This window comes from Coccomyxa subellipsoidea (assembly GCF_000258705.1).
Source record: "Coccomyxa subellipsoidea C-169, whole genome shotgun sequence".
NCBI classification, from domain to species: Eukaryota; Viridiplantae; Chlorophyta; class Trebouxiophyceae; family Coccomyxaceae; genus Coccomyxa; species Coccomyxa subellipsoidea.
Window position 1 is genome coordinate 1,213,436 of NW_005178036.1, and position 25,666 is coordinate 1,239,101.

Genomic DNA, 25,666 nt, shown 5'->3' on the forward strand with positions numbered 1-25,666 from the left:
TCACAAGTGCTCCAAGACCCGACAGTTCCAAGGACAAACATACTTTATCGACACCTCACTGCCCTTTGAATGGGAATCACAGGGGACTCTAAACTAACTTAGTTAGTTTAGAGTCCCCTGGGAATCAAGAGCGGGCTCCTGGCATCAAAATTCAGCAGCAAGGAGCATGCAGACGGGCAAGAGATGCCAGCTGCCTCATTCACATGTCAATGAGGCATGCCACTTGCCCCCACAATGCAGTTGACGTGCACATGCATTACCCCCCTTCATCCAAGTCCGAAATTACAAGGGATCCCTCCAGAGGTGCACCACGTGGAGAGGTCGTCATGATGATCATCTAATGCAAGGATGGCTAGCCCATCTTCATCCATTTTAAAGGCCACAGGTGATCAAAGATCTTGATCAGGTTCATGAAGTACCCAGGAGTACTGCTGGGACTGCAGAACAACTCATGAATGATCACAAATCTTAAGAAATTTAGCACTGCTTCGCAGGTGCAGTGACAGCTTGAAGCAAACCCGAACATGCATAGCTGTGACAGCGCTGGACTCTGCTGTATCTGCTCAACTTGAAATCCACCCCAGAACTAAGGATCAGAATCAATATGTCAGAACCCGAATGTCATCAAAGACCCCCGGCAAACAAACAAAACATTCTTCATCATGATGGGCCCAGGCCTGCCACTGGCACACACTCTCCCTCCAACATGATTGCCATATTGAAACAAGGCGAGTAGCCCGGATCCAACTCTGTAAACATGCGCGTGGCAGCAATTGTACTTGCCAGGGAGGACAGCAGGTCAGAACATGCAGATGATGTAACACCAAATAAATCTGCACAAAGGCAGTCCGTGAGGACTGCTCACTACGAAGACAGCCAAAATCTTCCCGTCAATGCATTAAAAGATTCTTGAGCCTTTGCTCTTGCGTCATGTGGCATCATCTGAAAATCGCCCGGCGGCTGCTGCACTGTAGTCCCCGCGGGCCGCGGCTTCTGCTGCCCGCTGATACATATCCTGCGACCAATGATTATCACTTGTCAAAATCTGCTGGTGAGCAGCTTGTGAGGACACTTGCGCAATTGCGATTATTTATTATTTATTATATTGCTGCCACTTAGGGAAGAGCAAAGGCCGAGCTCACCTGAAGTTCCTCTTCTGAACTCTTCTCCAGAATTGCTGGCAGCTCTGCATCGGATGATTGCACTCTTCCAGATGTGGCTGTAACAAGTTCACTGCCAGGGCAACAATCCATCAGTGTCATCATTTACAGAGCCAACTTGCATTTCAAAGGGATGAATTTCACATGGTGCCTTGGCAGCGGGCCTGAGGAGGCTCATTCTGACCTGACAGAGAGAGGCGTCGAGGGATAGGACGCCTCAGAGTAAGGTACAGACAAGACATGGCTTTTGGGCTCCTTGCGGCCATCCAAGGCAAAGGCAACATTGCCATTCGCCTCAGCGTGCGGGCTGACACTCGGTTCCTTCATTGCCTCTCTGAATATTTGCCCCTGAACACACCAGCAATAAATCAACAAACTCCAGCAACCTCCTGGCTTGCAACAAGAAAGATAGAAAAATGCCAGCAAATATGGAGCATCAAGGTACATTTGAGCGTCCGAAGTACAATCAATAGAATCAAGATGGCTAGGGATATGGATGTACTCGCTGGAGAACGGCGGCCACATCATTTGTATCTTCATGGAGGGGAAGCTTTGATGTGTGTCCATTGTCCAGCGGAGCCGAAGCACCCTTCTCACTCACACCACCTGGCAACTCCAGCCCCTGATGCAGGCAGCATAAACTTCAACAAGTACAATGGGCCTGCCCAGCAAACACACTGATGCAAAATTTCAAAAGCGCAACTCTCAATCTTTGCTAAACTGCATGCAAAGTGCTTACCTGATCTGCAGAGCTTTCGGCCAAATGGGCGGTCGGCTGCTGGTCTATGATCCCGCCACTGAGCGCAGCGTTGTTGTCAGCTTCTCTCAGGGAGGCCTGTATGGCTTCCACAAGCATCGCCTCCTCTGCATCCCTGCATCACACATCCCTCTGTCAACAAAGCTGCAACATCAACTACATTGCCGACAGCGTGCACGCCTGAACATTATGAAAACAGCTCCCCTGGCAACCCAAGTATTTGCTGCGGAGTCTTCCAGTGTTCGAACAGCGGCTTTTTGGGAGACATGCAAGTGCGCACTCGTCGGTCATGGCGGCCACAGACGCTGGCATGTACTCGCTGCGAGGGACGTGTCTGGAAGCTGGCCTGGCGGCTGTGGCTGAGGAGGACGCGGCGGAGCCGCTGGGAGGCTTCCCCTGATCTGCCAGTGACAGCCGCAGCGCCTGGGACAGCAGCTCTGCCTCATCCTCCTGCGCAGGATACCCCAGTAGGATAAAACAGAAGTGTTTTGATATATAGTACTCCCTTTTACCTAGAGGTACCTCGAGTCTCCGGATGTCAACAGGACAACAGAAAATCATGCAGTCAGGTTATGAAGCCTCAAGAGACTGTGGGGGAAGCAGTGGGGCTCCCGTACCTGCATGAGCTGCCACCTGAGCCGCTCCGAGGCGTGCTCCTCCTCCTTGCGCGCGGCAGCCTCGTCCGCATGCTGCTGCTCCAGCGTCTTCACCTGCTCGAGCCATCAAATAGCCATTCAACTCACTCTGCCTGCACTTGCCTTTGCGAGAAAGCATATGCCAAGGAGTATGCAGAGCAGGACAATCAATAGACCTGATTGAAGTGGTGTCGGCCGTGAAATATAGCGACAGGCACCCTAAGCCCTAATGCAAACGGAAGACTGATCCCAATATAAGGCAAAAGATGCCACGCAAGGGCAGGGCAGGGGGCCCTGCCTCGCTGTCTGAGGAGAGGGGCAGCTCGCTGGCAGCGCTGGCGGTGCGGGTGGGGCCATGAGCACTGGCCTCGCTGCGGCCGCCCCTGACGGAGGGCGCGCCAGCGTCGGGGGGCTCGCTGAAGGAGCGCCCGCGACCGTCCGCCGACACGCGGCTCACCGCTGGGCTGGCCTCCGCCAGCCGCACCTCCCCCTCCATCAATCTGCCAGCCACACAACATCCTTTACATCTCAGGATTGAGTCATCCGCACTGAAACTCCTGACAGGCATGCAGTATGATTCAAAAGTTCTCATGGTCTTCAGCGTCGCCAGGCGGATGTTTGGCGTGTTGAGACCTGGAGCCGAGCACATACTAATGCGCTGTCGTTGGCTGTGCCTTCCTCCTTGTCCTGACTTAATGATTGACAACACAAGGGGCGATGATTGCCACATTGTGTGCCATTCCCCTCAAAGGAACCTGTCAGACCGCGGCCCATTCATGCACGGTGGGATTGCAATAGGTGCGTGTGATGCGTAGAATTGTTATCTAGACAGCGCACCCGCGGGAGACCTCTGCGGCCCAGGCTTCCTCCAGCTCTTCCTGCGTGCCCGCCCATGTGCTGCCGCGGATCCAGGGCACGCTCAGCGTCCGGCCCACCAGCATGTCCTCCACCTCCCGTGCTGCGTTTGAGTCTGACGCGCTTTGCAGCCTGCACCCACCAAGACACATCTCCCATGCTGCACTGACCTGCTCTCCCATTTGTTCCCAACAGTATAGTCATAAAGATCAGATGCGCTGAGCCCCCAGACACATCAGCACCTGCTCCGCTGAGCCCATCTCCCAGTTCTCTTGTTTCTCAGGTCGACTGCGGTGAGCACCCAGAAACATCGGCACGCTATTCTGACCCTATCTCCTGGTCTTCTTATCACTCATGTGAGTAGCAATGAGCACCAGGTAGCATCAGCACATGCTGCATTGACCTTATCCCTCAGGTGTACTGTTACTCAAATGAGCGCTTCTACCAGTGATGTGCTTTGCAACACTGACAAGCAGCAGCCATAGATTTTGAAGACGCACCCGCCGTCGTTTGCTGCTGTGGCCGTGGCTTCGGCCATGGGCAGGTGCTTGTCAATCTGCAGCACGGTGTTGAGGAAGATGAGGGCCGACGCATAGAAGAACTGCGGCCGGTGACTGTTGTGGTCCCCCTCAAACATGATCAGGTTCTTGTCGCCAGCGTACGCTGCATGCAGCTTCTGTGAGTGCGCCTTTGAGATGAAGGAGTCCTGCTCGGAGTGGCCTGCAGTCAATGTTACCGCTATCTTCAACGCTTCAAAGAGGCACACCTCTCAGGTACTGTGCAATACACACATTTTCCATTGATGCTGATGACCAGAGATAAGAGCAGCCTCTGATGCATCTCATCCAAGAGCAGCAGAGGCAGCCTCAGACGCAGGCAAGATTGCTACTGCACATGCGTATTGTGTTGGACCAAGAGCGGAGAGTCAGGGTGTCGCAGAGCCAGAAGCAGCCTCTGAGAGTGTCCCATCCAGGAGCATCACAGGCAGCCCTATACATGGCAAAGACTATCACTGCAAATGCCTTCGATGCTGAACAAGAGCGGAGAGGCAGGATGCAGCAGGAGCTGTACCAAAGAGGGCTGGAATGAAGGCTTGGCCAACGACGTCGATGGGGGACACGTCGTCGATGTTGAAGTTGGCGCGCTTCTTCACAGAGCGCTTCATCATGGACAGCGCCATGCGCATGAAGGCGCGCGGGATGGGCAGCTTCTGCTCCTCTGTCAGCTCCACCATCAGATCCTTCAGCCTCGAGAATGGGCTGTCCACAATCTGCGCGCACCACTCCAGAATCTTTTAGGAGCTGATACGGACAGCATGGCTTTGTGTCAGCGAGGTGTCCAGGGTCGAGAACCATACCTTCTGAATCAAGGCACCCAAACCTTCAAAGCACTGGGATCCAGCCACCAAATAGCAATGGTATGATGGAAGGAAACACACGCATTCTATGGGAAGTTTGCAGGTAATCCATAGCTCTCAGCATGCTCTAGATGGCTGGAAATAAGGAGCAGCATGATGGGTGTCTCACCACGCCAGCAATGGAGGGGTCCCGCTGGCTGTAGAGCAGGGCGGTGACTGCGCCCATGGATCGACCCCACAGGCCAATCATGGCGCCTGGGAACTTCTCGCGCACATGTGCCACCAGGACCCCCAGATCCTCCACCTCATGAGCCCCCAAGCTCACCCAGTGCCCCTCAGACCTCCCAGACCCCTGTGCCAAGATTCAGACCGAGCCAGATTATTTCAATATCATTCGTCTTGCATGCACATGTAATCGGAAGTCTCTATAGCTCCACCAGCTACCAGATGCCTAGCTGTGATGCTCGGGTCAGCCTACTTGTTCCTCTCCAACGCTGCTCTTCCAGGCCATGTGATCACTCGTTTGTACTCTCTTATCGATTTTGGGTTCCACAGACCTGACCATGGAAAAATCTAGACAGACATCTGGGCACAGTAATTTATTGGTGTGTTCAAAAAGTCACTCACCGCAAAGTCCAGGGTGACAACGTGGATGCCATGGGGCATGAGAACGTGCAGCGCTTCCTCTGCATCCCTGCGGCTTCCGCTGTTGCAGTGGCAGTAGATGACAATGGGAAGGCTGTTCTCGCCAGCCACTGCAGTCTCCTCTGGCTTGTAATGGCTGCACTCCAGCTTGAAGCCAGCCTTGCTCACCTGGTGAGACAAGCTCGGATCTTTAGATGTGTGGAGGTTGGCAGCTTGTGCATGTGGTTTCCTGGTAGCCACCCAGGAATAGCAAGAGTTGGTTGTGCTTGCAGCATCAAATTGTCTCCTCACCAGAGTAAAGTCGTCTCGTTGGCATTGGTGTCCTGAGATTGAAAAGCGTCCCTTGGTGCCCCCGGCGAGCTGTTCAATACTGTATTCATCCCTGCATGCATGAGTGAGATGCAGGTATTGACAGCAATCCTGGTATATTCTTTCATCTTGGTACCTTGGACCCGTTCTTCACTGTCGACATACCCACCTGACGAGGCTAAAGCGAGAAATGTCCATATTGGTGCAGCTGTGAGATGCCTAGAAGGAGTCTAGCACCTGAATAGGCTTTCAATAGCCCAACAACCAACCAACCGCTTAACGGACAATGAACGGGAGACGGTGTGCTCACCTCGGAGGCCTGCAAATGCAGTCGACCAGCTGGTCCCACATTCCACCTAGATTCATTTTAGCTCTGTGTCTTGTGTGACCGTTCCCTTCAGGCTCGGTAAGGCGAAATTATAGAATGCCAAAGCTCAAACATAAAATGCAGGTCAAGCTCACAGTGCCCCATGCAGTTGAACATAATAACTTTCACCATTTGGACTGTTCCCAAGTACATTCCTGCATGGAGTCCTTGCCGGTTGGACAATTAAAAAAATTGGATTAGTAACCATGACATAACATATGGAAGGAAACCGTTCCGAATCGCTGGAATCAGCAAACAAGTCTCCCTTCTCGATAAATAGAGAGAAATTCACCTGTTTACGGAGACTGTCATTGATCAAAACAGAAAGTCTGGAAAGGCAAGACAATAAGATGCACAAGTGAGAAGCATATAGTCGTCATAAAAATAATTCCCAGTGATCTAGATTACATACAACATCAGCAAAGTTTTACAAAATGCTCAAACATTGCCACCTGCAGGCCACTTGGCTGGGAAGACCCAATTCGAGAAACCATCGGGTGCGGACCATCATTCCTCCTAACGTGAATGCATCAATATGACATGTGTGAGTGGGCCGACGTTGGTGTTCAAGAGTTCAACGGAAACTTTGTTGCTGCAGGTCCGGGCAGCCAGACAGGCTGTAACCCCACACGGTGGACCTGCCTTGCACAGCGGGCAGACCCCACAGGAGCTCCTTCAGATCTTCAATGAAACGCAGAGGAACATGATGGATCTGAACGAGAAGCGACTGGCTGCCCTGGCAGAAGTCAAAGCGCTGCGAGCTCGAGTTGCCAAGCTTGGTATGCTTTAGCAAACCCTATATCTCTTCCTGGCTATGGAACACCAAAGATTGCACTTTGCCTGTGTGCCACCTAGCGTCCCATTTGTATCTCATGGTGCTGTGATGGAGTCGAGCAGACGCAAAAGTAGCAGCACTGGAGAAGGATGCAAATGGTGGCAGAGCAGCATCTTTTGATGCGCCGATTCAAGCCCTGCATGATGAGCCCGGTATCTACATACCACAGGCAAGCAATTTTCTGCTCACTGCTGATCCTTGCTACACACTGGCACATTGACTTTCAGATACTGAGTGCATCATACTGCTGGCAAATTGCTCACAGCCTTCTGCCTGCAACAGGCAGCTGCAGCGCAGCAGGGACCATCCATCACGATCACATACCAGACAGGATGGAACCGCGCATTCCTCCATTACAATGTCGATGGGAGAGGTCCGTAAACCCCATCAGAAAACTGCAGCACAGACGTAGCTGAATGGCACATTGCAACAGTGCAAATGCACCAGGTCATGCGCATGTGACAATGCACGCTGTGAGCAGGATGGACCCAAGTGCCAGGAGAGGAGATGGAGTGGGGGAATGGTGATCTGGCCGGGAACCGAGTGAAGACAGTTTCCGGCAGACGGGTAGAATTTGTGATCAACAACACTGAGGGGGGCTGGTGCGCTTCATGATCTCTTCTACCTCTGCTATTGCAAAGGATGAGTACCAGGTTGAAGTGCGAGTGCAAGTGGACTGAAAAGTATAAGTGTGTGAGGGGTGATGCGTGCAGGGACACACCAGACCCCAGCACTGGCAGCAAGAACTACGTGATTGATGCGCCCGGCAGATATCATCTGAAGAGCGGAAGAATCGTGCAATTTGCGTGATTAACCCATCTTTCAACTGTAGCCTTTAATCCAGATGTAGCCTCGACAGCTGTTCCTCCTCTATATATCCAATGTTATTGCTCCTTCAATGTTGGGTAGAACTGCAAGACTTGAGGAACTTTAATACTTGGCATTGCTACTTACAGACCATGGCAGGGACCCACTGCTTTCTTTAATAAGCTCTGAACATCACTTGATAATAATGTCGACGCTCTATTGATTTTGACTGTAAAGTAGCCATAGATGTAAGGTCTTCAATCTAGATACATTACAGTAAAAAAGGTAAAATTGCTTTGTCAAATTTATCAAAGTTAAATTGACACTTTCATCATGATGATACAACATGTACATACCGATAATTGCTGCTTTCATGTCAGCATATCATTTTCTCTAATTATGATGAGAGCATCCACAAGAACTGTTACTGTTCCACACACCATGCCCAGGCCAAACGCGTGGTATTTCATGGGCCAACAACATCTAATGACACAAATCTTCACCGCCTGGCAGCCATGGCAGCCGCGACTGGGTTTGGGTTCAGCTGCAGCGCAAGGCGAGCCACTTCAGAAACGCCACCCAGGAGGCCGCCGGCAACTCTACGCAAGCCCATGAGCAAATTGCGGCGCTCTGCCATGACAGCATAGAGCACCACAGCGCCGCCTGCCGCCACTGCCGCCAGCTGAGGCTGTGTCAGCCCTGCAAAGCCCTCTTCCTGCAGTGCATGCCCCCCAATTGTGACAAACGTTCTCATCGGACTGAGCAACGGGATGATGGATAGCTCATCTGGGGCGTCTCTGCTTGGCCAAAGGTCCGATTGAAGCGAGTGGGGACTCCCTCACCTGCGACCACCATCTTGAGAGGCTGCCGCTTACATCGCCGTACCAGGGGCCCCGATCAGGACCCTCATCCGCACCACTAGAGGCAGCCACATTCCCACTGCTACTTGCATTCCCAGCAGACCCCGACGGCGCTGCTGTTGAGCAGCCCGGGGGGCCCTCCTGCTGCTGTGAGCCCTTGCTGACAGGCTGCTGAGTTGATTGCGGGGGGTCTCCCCCTGCACTGTCAGGACAAGGTGCTTCCCGGGGCTGAGCGGCTTCAGCGGCGGCCGGTGCATCACTGCTGCTGTTCCATAGGGGGCGTTCTGTGGGCTGCGTGGGTGTGCCCGGATCCACAGACTGGCTGGGCTCGCTGCTCTTCTGCGTGCCATGCAGCTCCTCCAGAATCTGCTCGCGCTGATGCGATGTCAGCGACGCAGTGCCGCTGAGCCATGACTCTGCCTCCTGAAAGCTCGCGGCCTCCCGCGCCAGAAGCTGCAGGAACAGAGCACCTGATATAATCAATTTTACACAGCAGCATCTGATGCATAAATCTGGATTGACCCTCCTCGCATGACCAGTGATCATGATGCTGAAGGGCTATTGCATCCGCAATTATTGTACCATACAGAAATGTCAAATGCGAGCCCACCTCAATGGCATACATCCGCGCCGCCACTGCGCACTGATCAGCAGTAAGCTGGAGACCTTCTGACGCAGTTGTGGTCTGGATGTACTTGTCCAATATTGATGCAGCTTTCGTTGTCATGTTGGCATCCACTCCCAGCGCCACCCTGCGAGTAAGGGGAGGTCATTTCACCGCTATCTGGTATCGGAGTGGAAAGTCAATGACGAATGGCTTGCAGAGACCACAGAGACAGTGCGCACCACAGCATCATCACATCAAAGTCTATCTTCTCTAAGCCCCCATACTGCAACTCCAGCAATTGCAGCACCTCCTCAAACCTGAAAGCACCAAGAGTACTTTTGCAACACCTGCCTTAGACAGTCTTTCTTTCGCCAAACATGGGCAAACATCTAAAGGAAGGTTCGCAAAACGCAAGAGCATGCACCTACTACAGGGCTATGGGATTGGTCCTCACCTGTCCTGCTCATAAAGTGCCTGCACCAATACAAAGGCAGCTCTTCGCAGCTCTGAGCTCGATCCGGGAACGTAGGTGGCGCTGTGCAGAAGTTCTAAGCTGCTGGACTCAGCTTCCTTAAATGATCGCAACACCAAATGCCTTTCTGCAAGAGCTGCTTGCTGTAATAACTTGGCCCTGCCAGTCATGTTGTCTGCCATGCAGGACTAAACTTGAAAAGAACGAAATACGAAAGCTTCAACGTCTTGAAGTCACGATCGAAACATGCACATACACCGCAACCTAAGTAGTGTTCGAGTACCTCAAAACTGTGCAGTCAGCGGCGAGAGCTGACTCAATTAAGATCACTGGCAACGACATACTAAGAATAACAATCTCAATAAGCATTTGCAATAAGCATTTGCATTGGGGTGACAGGATGGGAGACAGGAAGGCTTCGAGAGATGGTGTTGATGACTCACTGCCACGTCAGAAATGGGAAAGGTATCTAGCTTTCGGAATTCAGATTCAGACGACGAAAGAGATCGGGACAAGCTAAGATGCATGTACTGACTTGATTCAGTACTGCCAACGAGATGTCGACCACATGGGGGCTGTTGTGCTTTTTCCAAACAACGGTCTTGCTAACTGTCACATGTACTAGTGACGCCGCACACTCCCCCTTGATCCGGACATTAGAATCAGAGGGCGATTTTAGCGACTGTATTGATTCTGATCAATTGACGAACGGTGTGTTTAGTGAAACCCTTTGCGCACCTAGACTGCTGTGTGCGGAACCTAGATCTTTCCGCATCCTGGACCTTTTCGAATGAATGGTTAGCTTCCACAGCAGAGTATTTTTAAAAACCTATATTTATTTGTACTATGTCTATCTGTTCTGCTGCAGGCTTGAGCACTGCGTGTACACTTCTTGTCGGGAGTTTGGTTGAGAGTGTGAAAGAGCAAGCAGCGGGCAGTATCGAAGGCGAATATTTCCCATTCATGTGCCATGATGGTCACTTGGCATATGCTTCCCTGGACTCAGGAGGTGGGGCCCTGATTGTAGCAATGGCACAGAGCCCTCAAGTCAGTACTATTGCAGCTCAGTCCAGCGGTGCAGAGCACACTGTAATACTCATTCATGGGTTTTGCAAACGCAGAGCGGATTCTCTGGTATTCCCGGGATTACAAGGACTGGAATATAAATGCAGGCTTGGAGGCAAAGCCGGTAGGCTACCCCTTGTCTATGACCTTCTCATGTATCTGCTTATTACAAGATGCGCCATGGGGTTCATCACCACAAGATCAACGATGCGCGAGTGAACTGCAGAAGTACTTCAAGTCTCCCTAGAGACCTTTGTGCTGTGGAAACCACCTTTGGGGCATCTGCATGCATTCAGCAGTGCAGCCCAGCACCACCATGCGCGGTACTTTTTGAAGTTGCATGAAACCATCTGAACCTTTCTGACATCATTTTGGGCATTCAGGAGGAGGTGTTGGCGTTTGCTAGTGACGCCGGTGTGGGCAGCGGGGTGCAAGAGCCCTTCTACTCAGGTGCAGGAACTTGGTGGGTTGTCAGGAGGCCTGGGCTGAGGACGTCATTAGAGGTGCGCTCAGCATATGTCCATACATGGGAAAGCTGCGTCTGCAGAGCTGGCAATAATGTTGTGTTGGCAGGCATGCTACGACTTTGCAGGTATGTGAAAAAATACGTGAAGGCTGTTGTGCATCACATTGCAGGAAATGTTCACAGAGGCGAAGGGGCTTCGAGTTCAGTGCATTGAGGGGCAATCTGTTGTGTAGAGAGCAGGAAAGTTTGTTTGTCTCAGTACTGCAAGCCTGGCGTGGATGGCTGTTGTGTGCCACATGCCAGAATATTCTTATTTACGTCTTGTCAGTCTGGTGTGTATCTATTATTCAATGGGAGGCCTGTCCATCGCTGATGCTGATTGAGTTCGAGTCCGCCAAGTTTATCGTGAATCATCTGAGCGTGAGTGCACAATACTGATGAACTACTCTGTGTTAAGGCCCCCTGTACATTAGTGCTTCTCACACTTCAAATCGAGAAATTTACATAAGGAAGCGACAATCCTGCTTGGGTTTGCAGTCATGCTTCTGAATTCGCAACTTTCAATTGGTAGACCTTCGGATTCCATATGCAATTGGAAGTTCAGATGTGGGAGTAGCAGCTGGCAGCTGCAATCTGCATAGCAATGGCAAGGTCATGACACGCAGATATATGGACTCTTCTTGACAGACATTCAAGCGCTTTCTAGCTAATAGAGGTGCCTGTAGTTTGGAGTCTCAGAATGTGTCAGGCCATGTTTACAGATTTTGTAAGAGTGTTGGCACATGTACATGCTGCCTAAAAGCGAGCCTTGCAGAGATTGTTCCTGATTACTTTGGCCATGTAAGAATTTAAGGGTCCCCATCCACTTCTATATATAGGTCAAAAAGTGACACTGCATTTTTAAAAACGATTCTGCACACACGCAGTGAGTCAAAGTCCAAGAAATACACATAAAGAAGACTATTGTACTGGTAATGTTTGGTCATGTCATGTCAATGTAAAGGTGTCAACCACTGAAGTGGGGTAGTTATTTTGGCTATTGATCAGAACGTTATGCAACTTTATCCACAGCTGTAGAGAACAGCTTGTTTCCATGTACAGCGCAAGTGTCTCAATGCGACCCAGTCAGTTCTTTGTGGTCATGAAGACATCTGCACTTAGATATATGACATAGAACATCTGCTGTGCATGCCCAGGCAATGGCTTGCCATGGCATTCCAGCCATGCCAGCCCCAAGCAAGGGATCCTGAATCCATGACAAGATATGTCTGCCGCTGATGCGATCACATCAGCTGATCCCAAGATAGAATTCTTTCCATTGCTGATGAGATCAGAGCAGCTCATCACATGAAGCTTTCCCTCTCCCCCTGAGATCAGCGCAGCAGATGACAGATCAAAAACCTCTAGTGCTGATGAGATCACATCAGTTGATCGCTTGAAGTTTCCCTCTCCCGGGGATGAGACCAGAGCAGCTGATCACATGAAGGTTCTCCCTCTACCGCTGATGAGATCTGGGCAGCTGATCACACATCAGAAGCCTCCGCCGCAGCTGATGAGGCATACATCAGCCGATCAGATGTCCTGGGCTGCGGCCTGCGGGGGAGCTTTGCCGGGGGACAAGGAGGGGGACGTCTTGGGGGGGCAGGGGGCGGGGTCATCGCCGGCGCGCGGCACTTCGACGCGGATATCCGCGCGCGTGCGCTCGGCCGGCCCGGCCTCCGCCGCCGCCTTGCCGCTGCCGCTGTCGTACTGCTCGCGCAGGCTGACCATCTCCGCCTCCATAGCCGCCTGCCGCCGCGCCACCTTGCGCTCGTGCAGCCTGCGCAGGATGATTATTCTTTAATTTTGTTGTGATGGGTTTTTTTATTATCCTGCTTGATGGGTGCCCCTACGGAGCTTCCTGCCTGTCACAACCCTGCCTCGTCAAACTGCCAACTGCAAAGCTGTCTGCTGTTGCATCTCAAGCCCCCTGGAACCAAAGTGGTGAGCTGTGAGTGGTTGCACTCTGAAACAGCATGAACTTGTGTGCGTGCAGCCTGCACAGTGAAACTTTTTTCAGTTTTCCCCCAGACCCTGCAGAGCTTTTGGCCACGTCCCCTGCCCCGTGATTTGCCATCAGAATGCCTTAGGATCCAGAGACATGCAGATTGCAAGCCTCAGTGGCGGTCAGCTGCAGGTTCCACCTCATCAGTCACATCTTCCTGATTGGCATCCACGTCTCTTTAACTTGTATAATCATATTTCCTTAAGAATGTGCAGGGAGGCGGCGGCGTCTCCAGGGAGTAGGTTGGGGGAGCGCGCCTGTCGAAGCGCTTGCCGTAGATGATGTGGCGCTCGTAGTACATCATGGTGGCCTCCGAGGACAGGCGCGCCACCAGCACAGCCGCCCCTATGTACAGCAGCACCAGACCTGCGCACAAACACCCACACCTTGCCCCAGTCATTCCTCTGCCTCATATCCTCTTTCTATTTCCTTCCTCATCGCTGCCACCTTTCTGTGCTTCAGTCCATCAGACATGCTGTGCCCAAGCTCAGCGACAAGCAATTGCTCCTTATGGTGCCAGGACGGCCTCTAGGTGGGTGGCCGCACTATGCCACATGAAAGACAGGGATGCTGAGAGAGCTCTTGCTCAGTCTTTGGAGCGTCTTCTTGTCTGAGGCAAGCGTAACTGCAAGAGCGGGGGTGAGCTCACATGGGTCAAACTCAATCTTCGGGGTGCGTTCTTGTCTGATACAACCAAGATTGCAAGAGCGGGGATGCTCGTATGTGGGGTCAGTGGCTCACCGATGAGGGTGGTGTTGAGGTGGCCCTGGGCGGCAGTTGAGAGTTCGCGGATGCTGCGCAGGTCCTGGGTGGTGCAGATGCATGCCTCGCTGTTCAGGAAGTTGTACAGCTTGATGTCCAGGCACGCCAGCGACGGGCACACGCTGTTGTCATGCGACCCCGACCCAAAGAGAACTCCTGAGCCTGCCCAGCAAATACCCATGTCAATTACCGCTTCCTTCCTTCTGCCCTGCATCAACCCCTGTCTTTGATTTATCCTCCCAGCTACACAGCAAGTGAGGCTGTATTGACCGTATCCATGCAAGTGGGGGGCTATGTGTTGGTGGGACCTTGGAGCACCTCCATCAAATTTTAGGCAGTTCTAGACCCTGAAGGGGCAGCCCCTGTTTCTGGAAGATTTTAGACGAGCCATCAGGTGTACTTGTTTTCGTGAGAACCCTGGCGAGCGACTTGTGAACAGTGCATAATGTGACAGGGGCGCACTTGGGTCTTCGCCCTGGGAGGGAACGCGGCCGGAGGTGGATCCGCCGGTGGCGATGCCGGCCAGGCGGAGTATGGACTCCTCGTTGGGCATCATCGTGGACAGCACCTGCTCCGCCAACGTGCTCAGCGTCGTCGGCGCCTGCGCCACCGACCCCGGCGCCTGCGCAGCACCCCATGCACGCAAACTCATCACTATGCAGCTCAAGTCCAAGGATGCAGTGGATGTCTGACATGTAGGATGAAAGCTTTCACGGGACACTTCCAGACATGTGAGACCCAGCGTTTTGACGGCTGATTGTCTGAGGACATGCCAGACAATTGCGCACATGCTCAGAGTGGCCCGACTGCCTCTCAGCATTCCCTTTCCATGCTTCTGCCCATTGACATTATACAAGAGAATTACTTACCAGCTCTTGCGCAGACATTTGCTGGCAGTGCACAATCAGGTGTCGCACTACAGGTGCGACGTGGTTTAGAGACGGCAGCTGCAGTGTAAGGGGGTGTGGACAGGGGTAGCAAAGAGCATGGCGCACCGGGGGAGCGGGGGAGGATGGCGCCTGCAGGAAGTTGTTGAAGATGTTGTTGTTGCTCTGCGGCTGCTGCTGGGACTGCGGCGGATTCCCGCCTCCACTGCCAGAGCCCTGCAAATGCGGATGGGCACACTTTCATGAAGCGTGTTTGCAGGCTTTAATACATGCATGACTATTGCTGACACCTAATGAATGCACAGCGATTGCTGCAGAGACACCTCTCTTTGCTGTAACCTATATATCAAAAACCATCACATTGTCTTACGCTCCTCGCTCTGCCAACATACTTACCACAACAACTATGTGAATGGCGCAATTTTGAGGCTATGAAGTAATGTAATGGTCGAGGTCAAAGCTTTATGATACATGGGTTCTTGCTCACATGCTCACATGGGCGCCAGGTATGCAGGGAGGACAGGTTTCAGGCAGGAGAATACTCTAATGACAGCCTGCCTCAAAGATTCAATACTTCTCCATTTAGAACATTCTCAAAATACTGAATACAACGGCTGTACCATCCCTTAATGAGGTAAGGGAGGGGCCGGCACCTGGTTGTTGCCGGGGATGAGGGCGGCCAGATTAGGCCCCTGCTGGTTTCCGGGGGATCCGCCCCCCAGCAGGTTCTGCAAGTTGATGTTGGGCAGGTTGAGGAAGTTGGACTGAGGGGTGGGGACCGGCGTTGCAGGCGCCAGCTGCTTGGCCAGCGTCTGGGCTGTGCTCAGCAGCGAGTTTGCAGCCGTGCTCTGCTCCGCCTGATTCCCACTGCACAAAGGCAGGCAAATCTCTGTGTCAGACTCTATGCTGCCTGTCGAGGTGCCATCGTTCCCTGCCCATGTTTGCCAGAAAAAAAATGGAAACAAAAAGTGCAGCACCGTACCAGACTTTCAACATCCCAGGTCGAGTGACATGCATGATATGTGTGATGTGTGCTTGGCAGAGATGAGATTATTCTTGCTTTGTGAGAACCCTTTGAGATTTTGACATCCCATGTGAAGTGACGTGTGTGTTCTCGGTGCCCTCTGCTAAGGGCAGGTGAATGTCCAGGATCTAGGGACGGGTGACTCTGCTGCATGCCAGAGAAATTGCTGACCTGGCGAGCTGCCCAGCAGCGCTGGCGCCCTGGAACAGCTGCGCGGCCACAGATGAGGCATTCACATTGCTGTTGACGTAGGGGTTGAGTGGATTATTGCCGCCATTCAGCTTCCCTGCACACCACCAACTTCCATCAATCAAGCACCCTCATCTCATTCGGCTTTCAAGGCACGCCCCACGTCTGGAAGGTGCCAGGCAAGGGAGGCATGGCAACACTTGAAAGTGGGGAGTCATCACCTCTAAACACATAAAGCCAGAAGGCGCCTATCACAAAAAATCATTGCCATATTGTGACGGTAAAAGGAAGAAGACAGCACGAGCGCAATGGCGCGCACCGATGATTGAGCCGACAGGGCTCGCTGAAAACTCGTTGGCTAAGGCATCAACTTGGTCCACTGCCTGATGCGCGCGGATGAGCGTTGCATTGGCCGCCGCCACCTGTGCGCATCACTAACCATCAGCATAAGGTATTGCGGGCCTATATGTTCAGCCCCAGCTGGCGGGGGCGATATAAGTACTGAGCACCGCGCCCACGGTTGACTGTGTCTTGCATGGACCTGGACAGTGCAAACAGGGGTAGGTTTTGCGGCAGCCTGTACATGCAGCTTGTCTGCACGTGCACCTTGCCTGTGGCAGGAAAAGCATGTAATAAAAATGATTACATTCACGCGATTCCACGGCCATCACACTTCTGCATTGCTGTCCTGCTGCGGTCCTAATGCTTATGCACTTCTTGATGAGAGCAGCAGGGTTGCAATGATGACAAAGCATCCTTAAACAATGGCATTGCACAGCACAGAGGCCCGCAATGTGAATCCTACCGCGCTGGTGATAATCGCTATGCCAGCGTCCGACCCGTTGATGAGCGTCCCCATCATCATTGAGGCTGCATGCATGCACAGGCCAGGTCAGCAATTACTAATGGGCATTGTTATCCCCTTTATGGTGACTTGCGTCGGTAGACGCAAAGGCTTGCAGGTGGTGTTGCGGATGGAAACTGTGCATTGTACTAGGAGTTAATGGCAAATATGGCAGTCCAAGATTATATGAGGTGGTGCAGAACTGTTTGTGGGTGAAAGTGGCAGGGTTGAAACAGATCGGAGTGATGGCAGGCAGATCAGATATGTAAGGGGTGCACCTGTTGTGTTGGCGGCCACGAGGCAGACGAACCAGGCGGCCATGACAAACATGAGGAGGAAGAGGCAGACAGTGAGCCAGTAGTAGGTCTTGTAGATGCCCAAGCTCCTCTCCCCATCTTCACACACCACCACAAATGCTTTTCATACTGCACACCCTTCCTGTACTGCATGCATGGCTGAGGCCTGCACCTACAGCTTTGCCTAGACTATGAACACCAGCCAGCACTGCAGTACCCTGCAAATCACGTCTGAAGGCCAAGAGGCGCCGGAAGAGTGCTCTCTTGCGTGCGGGCCACTCAATAAATGAGACTTATTTTTCATGGGTCTCGCAGCCTCAGACAAAACGACCAATAGGTTGCACAGAAACAATGAGCAGACAGGGACTCGAATGAGACATTCAGGCACTGGCATAATCGACAAAGGCAGGTCCAAACGAGCACAGGCAGACAGCTGAGCATAAAATAATCTGCGCATGAGTTTACTGGCAGAAAACGATGGAGTGCAGCATGGTTGCACGTGTACGCCTGAGTACATGGAATACTGAAGTACGAACAGGCCCTGAGCACCCAAATTTGCTAGCGCTAGTACGTCAGAACGTCCTCCTAGTACGAGTACTGGTGCAACCCTGGATTGCAGGCAAAATTCAAAGTAACACTGTGGTACGCACCCCCGTAGCGCAGGTCCTGGCGCAGGCGTTGGTCTGCGCGCACGCTGTACATCATTATTGCCAGCAGCGCGCAGATGGCCGACACCGCTATCGTGGCCGTTACCGTGCTCACGTACGCGCCCACCACCGCGCTGAAGCCGCTCGTGCTGCCTCCCACGAACCCCACCAGCACCTTCATAAGCCCCCCTGCCTTCACGGCCTGCGCAGCGCCACAGGTCTTATTACTCTTGATTTTAATTTGCTGCTTTGCATGCCAGAGTCAAGGTGCTTTCACAGGCAAGATGCAGGTGAAGGTTGCCACATGTGTACCCCTGGACGGACTCGCCAGATCCAAGCAAGACCCAATCGACCGTGGGCATGTGCTCAGTATTTTTGTTACCGCCCCCAGCCAGCCGGAGCCACAACATCAATTGATAATAGTGGCAAATTTACACCCAGGGGCCATACATGCAGGGCCTCTGCAGCCACGTCTGATGGGCCTGTGATAGTTTGGAGCCCAGCTCTTATGTGCACACAACCTACACAAACGATTTAAACTCGCCAATTGGAATTTCGTGAACTCCGCTTGAGTTTGTAGTGTCAAGGAGGGTTTGCTGTATTGCTCAAGGACCCTTGACCATGACCATGACCACCAGCTGGGGCGTCCTAGTGTTTGACAAGTCTTGCTGCTCTGGTGGGGCAATGGTGGGGCAGCATTGGGATTTCTGCTTGTGGAGGACACTGACAGACAGTCTTGGAGAAGTGAAGGCAGCAGGAAGGGGGTCGCACCGACAGGGCAAAGGTGGCGCAGCCTGCAATCATAATGGCAAGGCCCAGGATGGCCCAGATGGGGACATACCGCAGGTGCAGTGTGCAGCTGCATGCGCAAGGGAAACTGTCAGTCTCTCCTCTGTCTAAGAGCCAGTGTACAATGGGTTGGTGCACTGCATGTCACCCAGTAAGGGATGGTGCTTGTTAGCGGCAATTTTCAAAAGGTCTTTGAGAGGTGACGGCCTCACTCTCTGTCTGCATTGAAGGCCCTCTTGACTTGTCGCTCCTCATCCTTCACTGGACTAGCAGGGCAGCCCTCTGCAGAGGATGCGCCAGGTGTGTCTTCCACAACGTCATCTGCTTGATCTTTTGGTGTTTTGCTACCATTTGCTCTCGATGCTTTCAGCTTCGGTGGAGAGGATTTTCGCTCTCTGGGCCCCTCCTGTTGTGGGCTGGGTTCCTCAACCGAGACACCCTGGAGGGCTGCAGAGCCAGGAGCCACCTTTCCGAACACTTTTCTGAAGATTTCTGCTGCTGCATGTTCGAGCCTGCTCATCAAAGCAAATCTCTGGTCAGGGATTGTCGAACATCCATCGTACATCCAAAAATTCTCAAACCCCTCACCCTAAATAATGCATGTCAATGAGCCGCTCGCGAACGCTCAAGACGATCCAAAACTATGGAGCAATTGATTTGTGGTCCATGTAAAGCTGCAATCCAGTGGTCCGGCTTGTCAGCGAGACCTCTATATTTCAAGATGTCTTCACTTGCACTAGCCCAACTAACCACCAGATTCTACTGCACACTTCATCTCACGTTCGATGAAAAGATCCGTTTTTATCTCTTCCTTACCAGCCACAGCACAATAATGACAAGAGACTACGCCGTTTGTTCTGGTCTCAATCTTACCTGTTTCTGTGCACCTGCCTTATGGCCCCTTCGGGATTGACCGTCTCATCGGACCTAGAGTCCTTCATATCTTATCAAATTGTCAGCAAAGATTTCTCGCTGCTCTTACACGCGAGGGCGAGGAGTACTCGTCGAAACGGGTCGTTGTGGTACCGTGCATTCAGTGACACATATTGGTTCAGAGACGAATTGACGAGGCCAATAAGATACTACTCCTTTTCTCCAACTCCTACTACCAATACAGCATTACCGACGAAGTGGTCAAGCACTGAACTCCACTATGGCCGAGAATGATGCGTCACAAGTTGCCCGAGCAAGACGTCGGGCTCTCCCAAATTTGGCACACATGCACGGGCTTCATCTTGACTGCCTGCAGCCCCCAGTAGTGACTCACATCTTCTGGCAATTTCTCATCGGTCTTTCTTCACATCTTTACATCCTCATGCATCACGCATCCTCATGCAGGGCAGATTTGTGGCTCCAGATGGTTGGCCGCTAGGGCTGCAGCTGCAGCCGGCGCCGACTGCAGGCCTGCAAAAGTTTAAATTCTAATTAGTTTATAAATGCAATGCACTCAGCAGATATATGTCTGATCGAGTATGTGTCTCGGCGTCTTGATGATGCCAATAAAAGACTCCTAATCAGTGGCGCATGCATGTTGTCTCCCCGGCAAGCTACCTTACTAATGTGACATTTATATTAATTAAATTTGCCAGCAATGCACTACAGTACTATCATGATCAGTGCCACAGTGCATGCATGCATATGCAAATTTGCGGGCACAAAAGGCATCAGCGGCATCATGCCAAATGATCATGGCGACTGATTTCTGGGAAAGTCATCTGCTCAGAGCAAACTTTCACACAGAACACATACACCAAGCACACAAACAGGCGCATCAGGCATGCAAGAATCACACCTAGCGTTGATCTGTCCTGCAAAAGCAATGCAGATAATCACATTGCGTTGTCTCCTACAGTCTTGAATGTGTCATTAAGGAGACACCAAGGGACCCTAACAATTAGATCAAGCGGTGGTCTTGAGGCCCATTTCCTTGCTCAGTCGTAGCCTCCCATGTAGAGGTCTGCATTTTCATACCACGTATTCGCATGCATCATTCTCAGACAGCCTCTTTCTGGGCGCTGCAGCATCAATAAAAAGGATGGGGCGCAGTCTGGTCTGTCATCATCCACGCACGCCCCTTTCTCTCGCACATCAGCAACAGCCAGGGACAACCTCAACGAGTTGCCGGCAATTCCAATGGCGGCGTGAAGCACGTAATATGAGTTGCACAGGTCCTCGAGTGACACAGCAAGGTCTAAGAAGCACTTTACAAATGAGCCCAGTCCTTCCTGCAGTCACAAGCAGACGCTGCCAAAATCTACCCATGTCTCAATAGCATGCATGGCGGGCATTGGGGCAGGATACCCGCTGCGAACTGACCCTCACTCAGGGTCCTGAGACACATCCCAAAAGATCACCCGACAAATAATTCTGTGGGACAACACTGAAGAAGGCGACAACTTTGGGCTGCTCCAGAAAACATCACAAGCAGAAATAGCACTGGTCACCATGCAGCCTTGTAGGTATTTCCATCTTGTCATGAAAACGTCGTTGGCGATCATGCCTAGCAGCCACTGATCCTGGATATGTTGAGGCGGCTGCTGCAGTCGGTGATGAGGCCGTGGATGTGGGCCGCAGTCTCTGGGGCAAACTTGCGCGCCATGAGGGGGCACTGGTAGCCCAGAGAGCCGGCATAGGGCACCCGCTCCGCCCGGCATGTGACCTGCGTGAGGTTGTCCACATGCACAAACTGCGCCGCAGACGTCCTGATGGCCTCTGCGTAGCTGCAGCCCTGGCTGGGCTGCCTCAGCTGCCTCAGCCTGAACACAGATCATCTCTTCTATCAGGCCCCTTCATAGCCGGTCAAGCTGGCGGGGGGGTCCAGTGGTAAATAAGAGTTACCCACATAAATCAACACACTTGCAGCATGCATCAAGTTCTCTATCTAGTTCTTCATCCTCTTTTATGCAGCTGTGCAAAAAGGCTCTTTCATTCCATTTGAATCTATTGATCCCCGCATGTGTCTAGTTGGCGGCATTCAGGAACACATCTGCCAGGTGTGCCGTACTTTGAGGAGGTGGTTTCACGGACAGAGTAGGAGCGCGGGTGCTCGCCGCCAAAGCTCCAGTCCACGTGCATCGTCTGCCCCTCGCAGTCCGTCTCATGGTCCAGGTTCTTGGTCGCCAGTAGCGTCGCAAAATAGTGCTCGTCAGAGTAGCAGTCCCTCCACCTGCACACACCAAAAACAGCTTCATTTTGCTGCACAGTACTGATTGCAGTAGAAGGAAACCACTGTACATCGTAATACGACAGTAAGGCATGAGTATCAGTGAAGGGAAACGAATCGCACCAACCATCGCGCCAGGAAGGCTGGCACTCAGCTCCAAAGGAGCTCGCAATCTCCGTGTCCTCCACTGCGATCTCCGCATGCTTCCTCCCCAGTGTCACCCTAGAAACACGCAGAAATCATGCTTGCATCAATGCTGGGATGTCTCTTCTTTTTACATGATGAAGGTTACAGGTGCCAAGCATGCATTGACATTGCTGATATTGGCCACTGACTATTGCAACGGAGGGGTTAACATGGGAAGATGGCCACCCACCATTGGCTGCTTTTCCGCCAGTGCTCCTGACGCATGCTTTCCGTCTCCATCCGCCAGATCCATCTGTGCACATCTCTCTCCACCTGCATCCACATGGAATGCCCTTGACCTGGCAGGAATATACATTTCTCTGGCCACTAGGGACCAATCAACTCCTAGATGGGGCAAAGATCTAAGTTGCCATGCAATGCAGGGATGCAAAGACATATCTGGCTCGGCCAAAGGTCCTCAGTCACAATCACTCTTGAGGTGAAAGAGTGATTTGCTCGGTACAGTGATGGGCACATATTCAACCTGTGCCAGAGCGGAACGGTATGTATAATCCATGGATACAACCTCAACTAGCAGCTCTGAGGGCATCAGCTCGTTGGCTCACCCCGGGGATGACACAGGAGTTGATGCGGCTCTTGCGCTCGGACATGAGCTGCATGTAGAAGGTGTCTGGCGGGTACAGGGGGATGCCCGCTTCCGACAGCAGCACAAACTTCTGATTCAGGCTGTCCTCCAGCGCCGCCCGCATCAGCGCCCGCGTGGCTTCCACCAGAGCAAAGGTGCCCCACTTCACCGTCACCCGCTCTGTTATCTCCCGCCCATGGAACATGCTGTCCTCAGGAAAGCCTGCACTCGCCCCAGAGGATATTTTAGAGGCAGTCAAACAAAGGCAAGAAGTAGAACTCTCTCAGAATACACTGCACATGTGCCAAAGGCCCTTCCGCAAAGCAGGCACAGCTGCCACAGATTCATTGACAAAAATCACCAAGTAGACAACGTGAGGAGAAGCCCCATGTCAAATTTAGTATTCATAATTCTTATTCTATTACATGCTTTTCCTTCCAGAGGCAAGGTGCGACTGCAGAGGGGCCGGGCCGGAGATCTACCGGATACATAGAGGCAAATGGAGCGCGCACCCTTCCAGTTGACCTCATTGGCGCCGACATGGGCGTAGACGCTGAAGAGGTGTTGCTGCTGCAGCAACCCAGCGCCTGACTTGGCGCCGCAGCTGTGCTTCAAGTGGTCCAACAGACCTGCCTCGCAGTCAGCTGCCTGCAGGGAAGCCAGCGGCAGAAGCCCCACCGCCCCACGGAACCACAAATCCCACGTCCTCTCGTGATACAGCACCCCCCTCGTCAAGAACATGAAGGCCACCTGCATGGGATGCAACACCGTGATTACTGAGCTTTGCTTGTCTAGCTTCAGCTGAGGTATGGACAGCGTGGGGTTGGAGCAGGCTTAATTGGTTCTATTCTTGCAGGGTGAAGATCAGGACGGACCTTCGGCATGCGCAGTGCGGCGGCACAGCGATCAGGTGACCGCACATGGGCATCTTGGCCAATGCTGACAGCAAGTTGACCCGCCTTTGCATCCGCCCTGCAATGTTCAACAGCACCCTCAAAGTGCTGCTAGTTTTGTGTGCCTGCTCATGAGGCTACACTTAATGACATCTGCTCTCAACACACCTTTTAAAGAAACGAAGTGACCACACAGCTCCACAGCAAGAACGTCAGTGTATGAAAGTCATTGACTGACGATCTAAATGCTCACCTGAGAATGGTCTGCCCAGCCTCAAACTGAGCCAGTCGATCGTCCTCCCAGGCATCCAGGGTGCGCGCCTTCAGATGCTCTGCCAGCCTGTCAGCCCACGTCACCTTGTCCTCCACTAAGAAAGAGACAAGTGCACCCCAAAGTCCTTCGCGAGGCCAACCCTCGATCTGCTGCGCAGCCTCCTCTTTCTTCTTTGCTGCGACCTGCGCACAGTGCAGAGTGTACTCAACACCCAGCGGCAGATATGCAGGTTCCTCACGGATGTGCAGGCAACAGATCTGTAATTTGCCTTGATGCTTAAAAAGGCAGTGCCCTCTCTGCCTTCATCTCCAACGACTTTATAAATGCCTCTCGCAAACAGATTACTGGGCCACATTTGACATTTGGAGCCTGCCGCTGTCTGGCAGGAACAGTACCTGCACCAGGAGCGTCTCCTCACTGGCGGCCTGCTTGTTGACGCTCTCCAATTCGCGCATGGCAGCCTCCCCTTGACCGTGGGTGGGGTGCCAGGGATGCCCATTCACAAACTTCTTAGCGTGCCCACCTGGCTCGTCCTCCGAGTCCCTTCGCCGGCCAGCTGCGCATCAGAACCCCTTACTAAGATCATAATGTATCAATGAAGTGAGCAGCAAACTCCCCAGATGCAGCAAGGGCGCTCAGGATGTGCCATGTCTGTCTGTGACCCACCTGCATGCCAGGCTGGTAGGTTGCCGGAGGAGCCATTGGGCAGGACGCCTTGCCAGAACAGCAGCTCAGGGAGGAGCACCGTCCTGATGACGCTGCCATCCTCGTGCGGCCATGCACCCGCCAGGACGAGCGTGATGCAATGCAGGCCCAGAATGGCCAGGAACACATGGCACAGCCGTGTCATGCCCCCCTTGCGCTCATTCAATTGGGGTGCCCGATGCGGTCCACCCTACACATTTAAAAACATCTGTAAGCCCTTTCCGATTAGTCGAACCACATCACTTGCAAGCGTGAGCTTTTGACCCCCAATGCGCACTTTTTTCAGGGATCCACAGAGGCATACCTGTAGGGTAGGAAGCGCGGCAGCAGGAGATGCTTTTGGAGTGATTGCTCGCTGCGACAGGGGCATCCACCTCGGTCAGTGGTGACCGATGCTGCACGAGCATCAGCTCTCAGAGTGCCAACCCGAAAGCTTCCTCAGTTGTTCATGCGGTGATGGGAATCCTTCTCAAGACTCTATCTGGTATTCCTTGCTACAGGATGCAGCCTGCTGTCGCGTTCTGTATATGACGTTGTCGATCTGTGGATCATACTGTCCGTCCATCACCCTGCAGTTGCAAGTAGTCAGGTTGTCAAGCAAAGTGGGCTCTCATATGGAAAGAACAATTGCGCTTCGATGGTTGTCCCATCGGTAGATATGTTCTATTCTAAAAGGCTCGCATTGCAAAGCATTCAATGAAATCATATAATTGCGGGGCTTGACGTTCCCGCAGATTCCTAAGACAAGCCCAACTTCAGATTACGGAATATTCGACCCAGAACAAGAAAAATTGGGATACATCATGCTTCGAAAGGTTTGTTTTGCTTTCTTGGGAGCCTGCCGCATCATCTAGTCAAGTTGGAAGAGCAGCCAACCTGTTTCGCACATGGAACTTGTACTCTTCGGGACACACCTCTGATTCCTCTCACAATCAGATATAGATTTTCCAATTCACAGAATTTTCTTGCTATCTTCTTGAATCCTTCAAGTCACTCAGCTTGGCTCTTGGTTGAAGTGCAGCGATAGCCATGTGATCTGGTCTTTGGGCAGATCAAGTGCCCCACGGTGGGCACGGCGGGCAAGATTCGAGGGCAGGCAGCTTCCTCTAAGTTATACTAAAATGCATCTGCGGCCGGATTCTCAAACATATGCGCCTATATAAAGATGCCGAGCTGAGGG

The 25,666-nt window shown here is 52.5% G+C and overlaps 6 protein-coding genes across 6 annotated transcripts; 2 read left to right on the plus strand and 4 right to left on the minus strand.

Moving 5' to 3' along the window:
• Positions 1–267: 267 nt before the first annotated feature.
• On the minus strand, positions 268–6,205 carry COCSUDRAFT_65988 (alpha/beta-hydrolase). The gene is made up of 14 exons (XM_005648058.1): positions 6,029–6,205; positions 5,701–5,791; positions 5,392–5,577; positions 4,934–5,116; positions 4,479–4,677; positions 3,908–4,127; positions 3,390–3,539; positions 2,797–3,052; positions 2,535–2,627; positions 2,198–2,367; positions 1,900–2,032; positions 1,663–1,782; positions 1,392–1,508; positions 268–1,015 (listed from the first exon to the last, which is right to left on the minus strand). Exons 1-14 carry the CDS (start codon positions 6,082–6,084, stop codon positions 929–931), a joined length of 2,061 nt encoding a protein of 686 aa, XP_005648115.1. The 5' UTR covers positions 6,085–6,205; the 3' UTR covers positions 268–928.
• A 360-nt stretch (positions 6,206–6,565) lies between these two features.
• COCSUDRAFT_65989 (hypothetical protein) lies at positions 6,566–8,696 on the plus strand. The gene is made up of 7 exons (XM_005648059.1): positions 6,566–6,582; positions 6,684–6,864; positions 6,983–7,089; positions 7,203–7,293; positions 7,402–7,522; positions 7,634–8,442; positions 8,570–8,696. The coding sequence occupies exons 2-6, from the start codon at positions 6,789–6,791 to the stop codon at positions 7,728–7,730; spliced, it is 492 nt and encodes a 163-aa protein (XP_005648116.1). The 5' UTR covers positions 6,566–6,582; positions 6,684–6,788; the 3' UTR covers positions 7,731–8,442; positions 8,570–8,696.
• Positions 8,697–10,175: 1,479 nt separating this feature from the next.
• COCSUDRAFT_53394 (hypothetical protein) lies at positions 10,176–11,651 on the plus strand. The gene is made up of 5 exons (XM_005648060.1): positions 10,176–10,377; positions 10,535–10,675; positions 10,788–10,855; positions 11,115–11,234; positions 11,368–11,651. The coding sequence occupies exons 1-5, from the start codon at positions 10,224–10,226 to the stop codon at positions 11,428–11,430; spliced, it is 546 nt and encodes a 181-aa protein (XP_005648117.1). The 5' UTR covers positions 10,176–10,223; the 3' UTR covers positions 11,431–11,651.
• A 287-nt stretch (positions 11,652–11,938) lies between these two features.
• Positions 11,939–13,313, minus strand: COCSUDRAFT_65991 (hypothetical protein; the record flags this gene model as incomplete). Its single annotated transcript, XM_005648061.1, has 2 exons — positions 11,939–13,016; positions 13,270–13,313. The coding sequence occupies 2 exons, from the start codon at positions 13,311–13,313 to the stop codon at positions 12,770–12,772; spliced, it is 291 nt and encodes a 96-aa protein (XP_005648118.1). The 3' UTR covers positions 11,939–12,769.
• Positions 13,314–13,419: 106 nt separating this feature from the next.
• COCSUDRAFT_65992 (hypothetical protein) lies at positions 13,420–18,694 on the minus strand (the record flags this gene model as incomplete). The annotated part of the gene is made up of 11 exons (XM_005648062.1): positions 13,420–13,607; positions 13,983–14,165; positions 14,466–14,625; positions 14,999–15,106; positions 15,544–15,757; positions 16,086–16,200; positions 16,423–16,525; positions 16,909–16,973; positions 17,226–17,342; positions 17,894–18,092; positions 18,662–18,694. The coding sequence occupies 11 exons, from the start codon at positions 18,692–18,694 to the stop codon at positions 13,420–13,422; spliced, it is 1,485 nt and encodes a 494-aa protein (XP_005648119.1).
• A 1,670-nt stretch (positions 18,695–20,364) lies between these two features.
• COCSUDRAFT_47351 (hypothetical protein) lies at positions 20,365–25,471 on the minus strand. The gene is made up of 12 exons (XM_005648063.1): positions 25,363–25,471; positions 24,791–25,055; positions 24,448–24,676; positions 24,177–24,337; positions 23,761–23,963; positions 23,490–23,586; positions 23,127–23,364; positions 22,595–22,836; positions 22,219–22,301; positions 21,966–22,064; positions 21,684–21,845; positions 20,365–21,435 (listed from the first exon to the last, which is right to left on the minus strand). The coding sequence occupies exons 2-12, from the start codon at positions 24,854–24,856 to the stop codon at positions 21,180–21,182; spliced, it is 1,836 nt and encodes a 611-aa protein (XP_005648120.1). The 5' UTR covers positions 24,857–25,055; positions 25,363–25,471; the 3' UTR covers positions 20,365–21,179.
• Positions 25,472–25,666: the final 195 nt, after the last annotated feature.

Excerpts from the sequence above, each read along its gene's own strand:
- COCSUDRAFT_53394 (XM_005648060.1), top strand. The coding sequence starts at position 10,224 with ATGTCGACCACATGGGGGCTGTTGTGCTTTTTCCAAACAACGGTCTTG. Across the intron at positions 10,676-10,787 it reads TGCTTCCCTGGACTCAGGAG|AGCGGATTCTCTGGTATTCC; the intron begins GTGGGGCCCTGA and ends TTGCAAACGCAG. Across the intron at positions 11,235-11,367 it reads GGCTGAGGACGTCATTAGAG|GAAATGTTCACAGAGGCGAA; the intron begins GTGCGCTCAGCA and ends ATCACATTGCAG.
- COCSUDRAFT_65988 (XM_005648058.1), bottom strand. The coding sequence starts at position 6,084 with ATGAATCTAGGTGGAATGTGGGACCAGCTGGTCGACTGCATTTGCAGG. Across the intron at positions 4,128-4,478 it reads CTTCATTCCAGCCCTCTTTG|GCCACTCCGAGCAGGACTCC; the intron begins GTACAGCTCCTG and ends CATTGACTGCAG. Across the intron at positions 3,053-3,389 it reads GCCGCAGAGGTCTCCCGCGG|ATTGATGGAGGGGGAGGTGC; the intron begins GTGCGCTGTCTA and ends TGTGGCTGGCAG.
- COCSUDRAFT_47351 (XM_005648063.1), bottom strand. The coding sequence starts at position 24,856 with ATGCCCCTGTCGCAGCGAGCAATCACTCCAAAAGCATCTCCTGCTGCC. Across the intron at positions 23,365-23,489 it reads CCGCACTGCGCATGCCGAAG|GTGGCCTTCATGTTCTTGAC; the intron begins GTCCGTCCTGAT and ends CATCCCATGCAG. Across the intron at positions 21,436-21,683 it reads CGTGAAACCACCTCCTCAAA|GCTGAGGCAGCTGAGGCAGC; the intron begins GTACGGCACACC and ends ATCTGTGTTCAG.
- COCSUDRAFT_65989 (XM_005648059.1), top strand. The coding sequence starts at position 6,789 with ATGATGGATCTGAACGAGAAGCGACTGGCTGCCCTGGCAGAAGTCAAA. Across the intron at positions 7,090-7,202 it reads CCGGTATCTACATACCACAG|GCAGCTGCAGCGCAGCAGGG; the intron begins GCAAGCAATTTT and ends TGCCTGCAACAG. Across the intron at positions 7,294-7,401 it reads TTACAATGTCGATGGGAGAG|GATGGACCCAAGTGCCAGGA; the intron begins GTCCGTAAACCC and ends CGCTGTGAGCAG.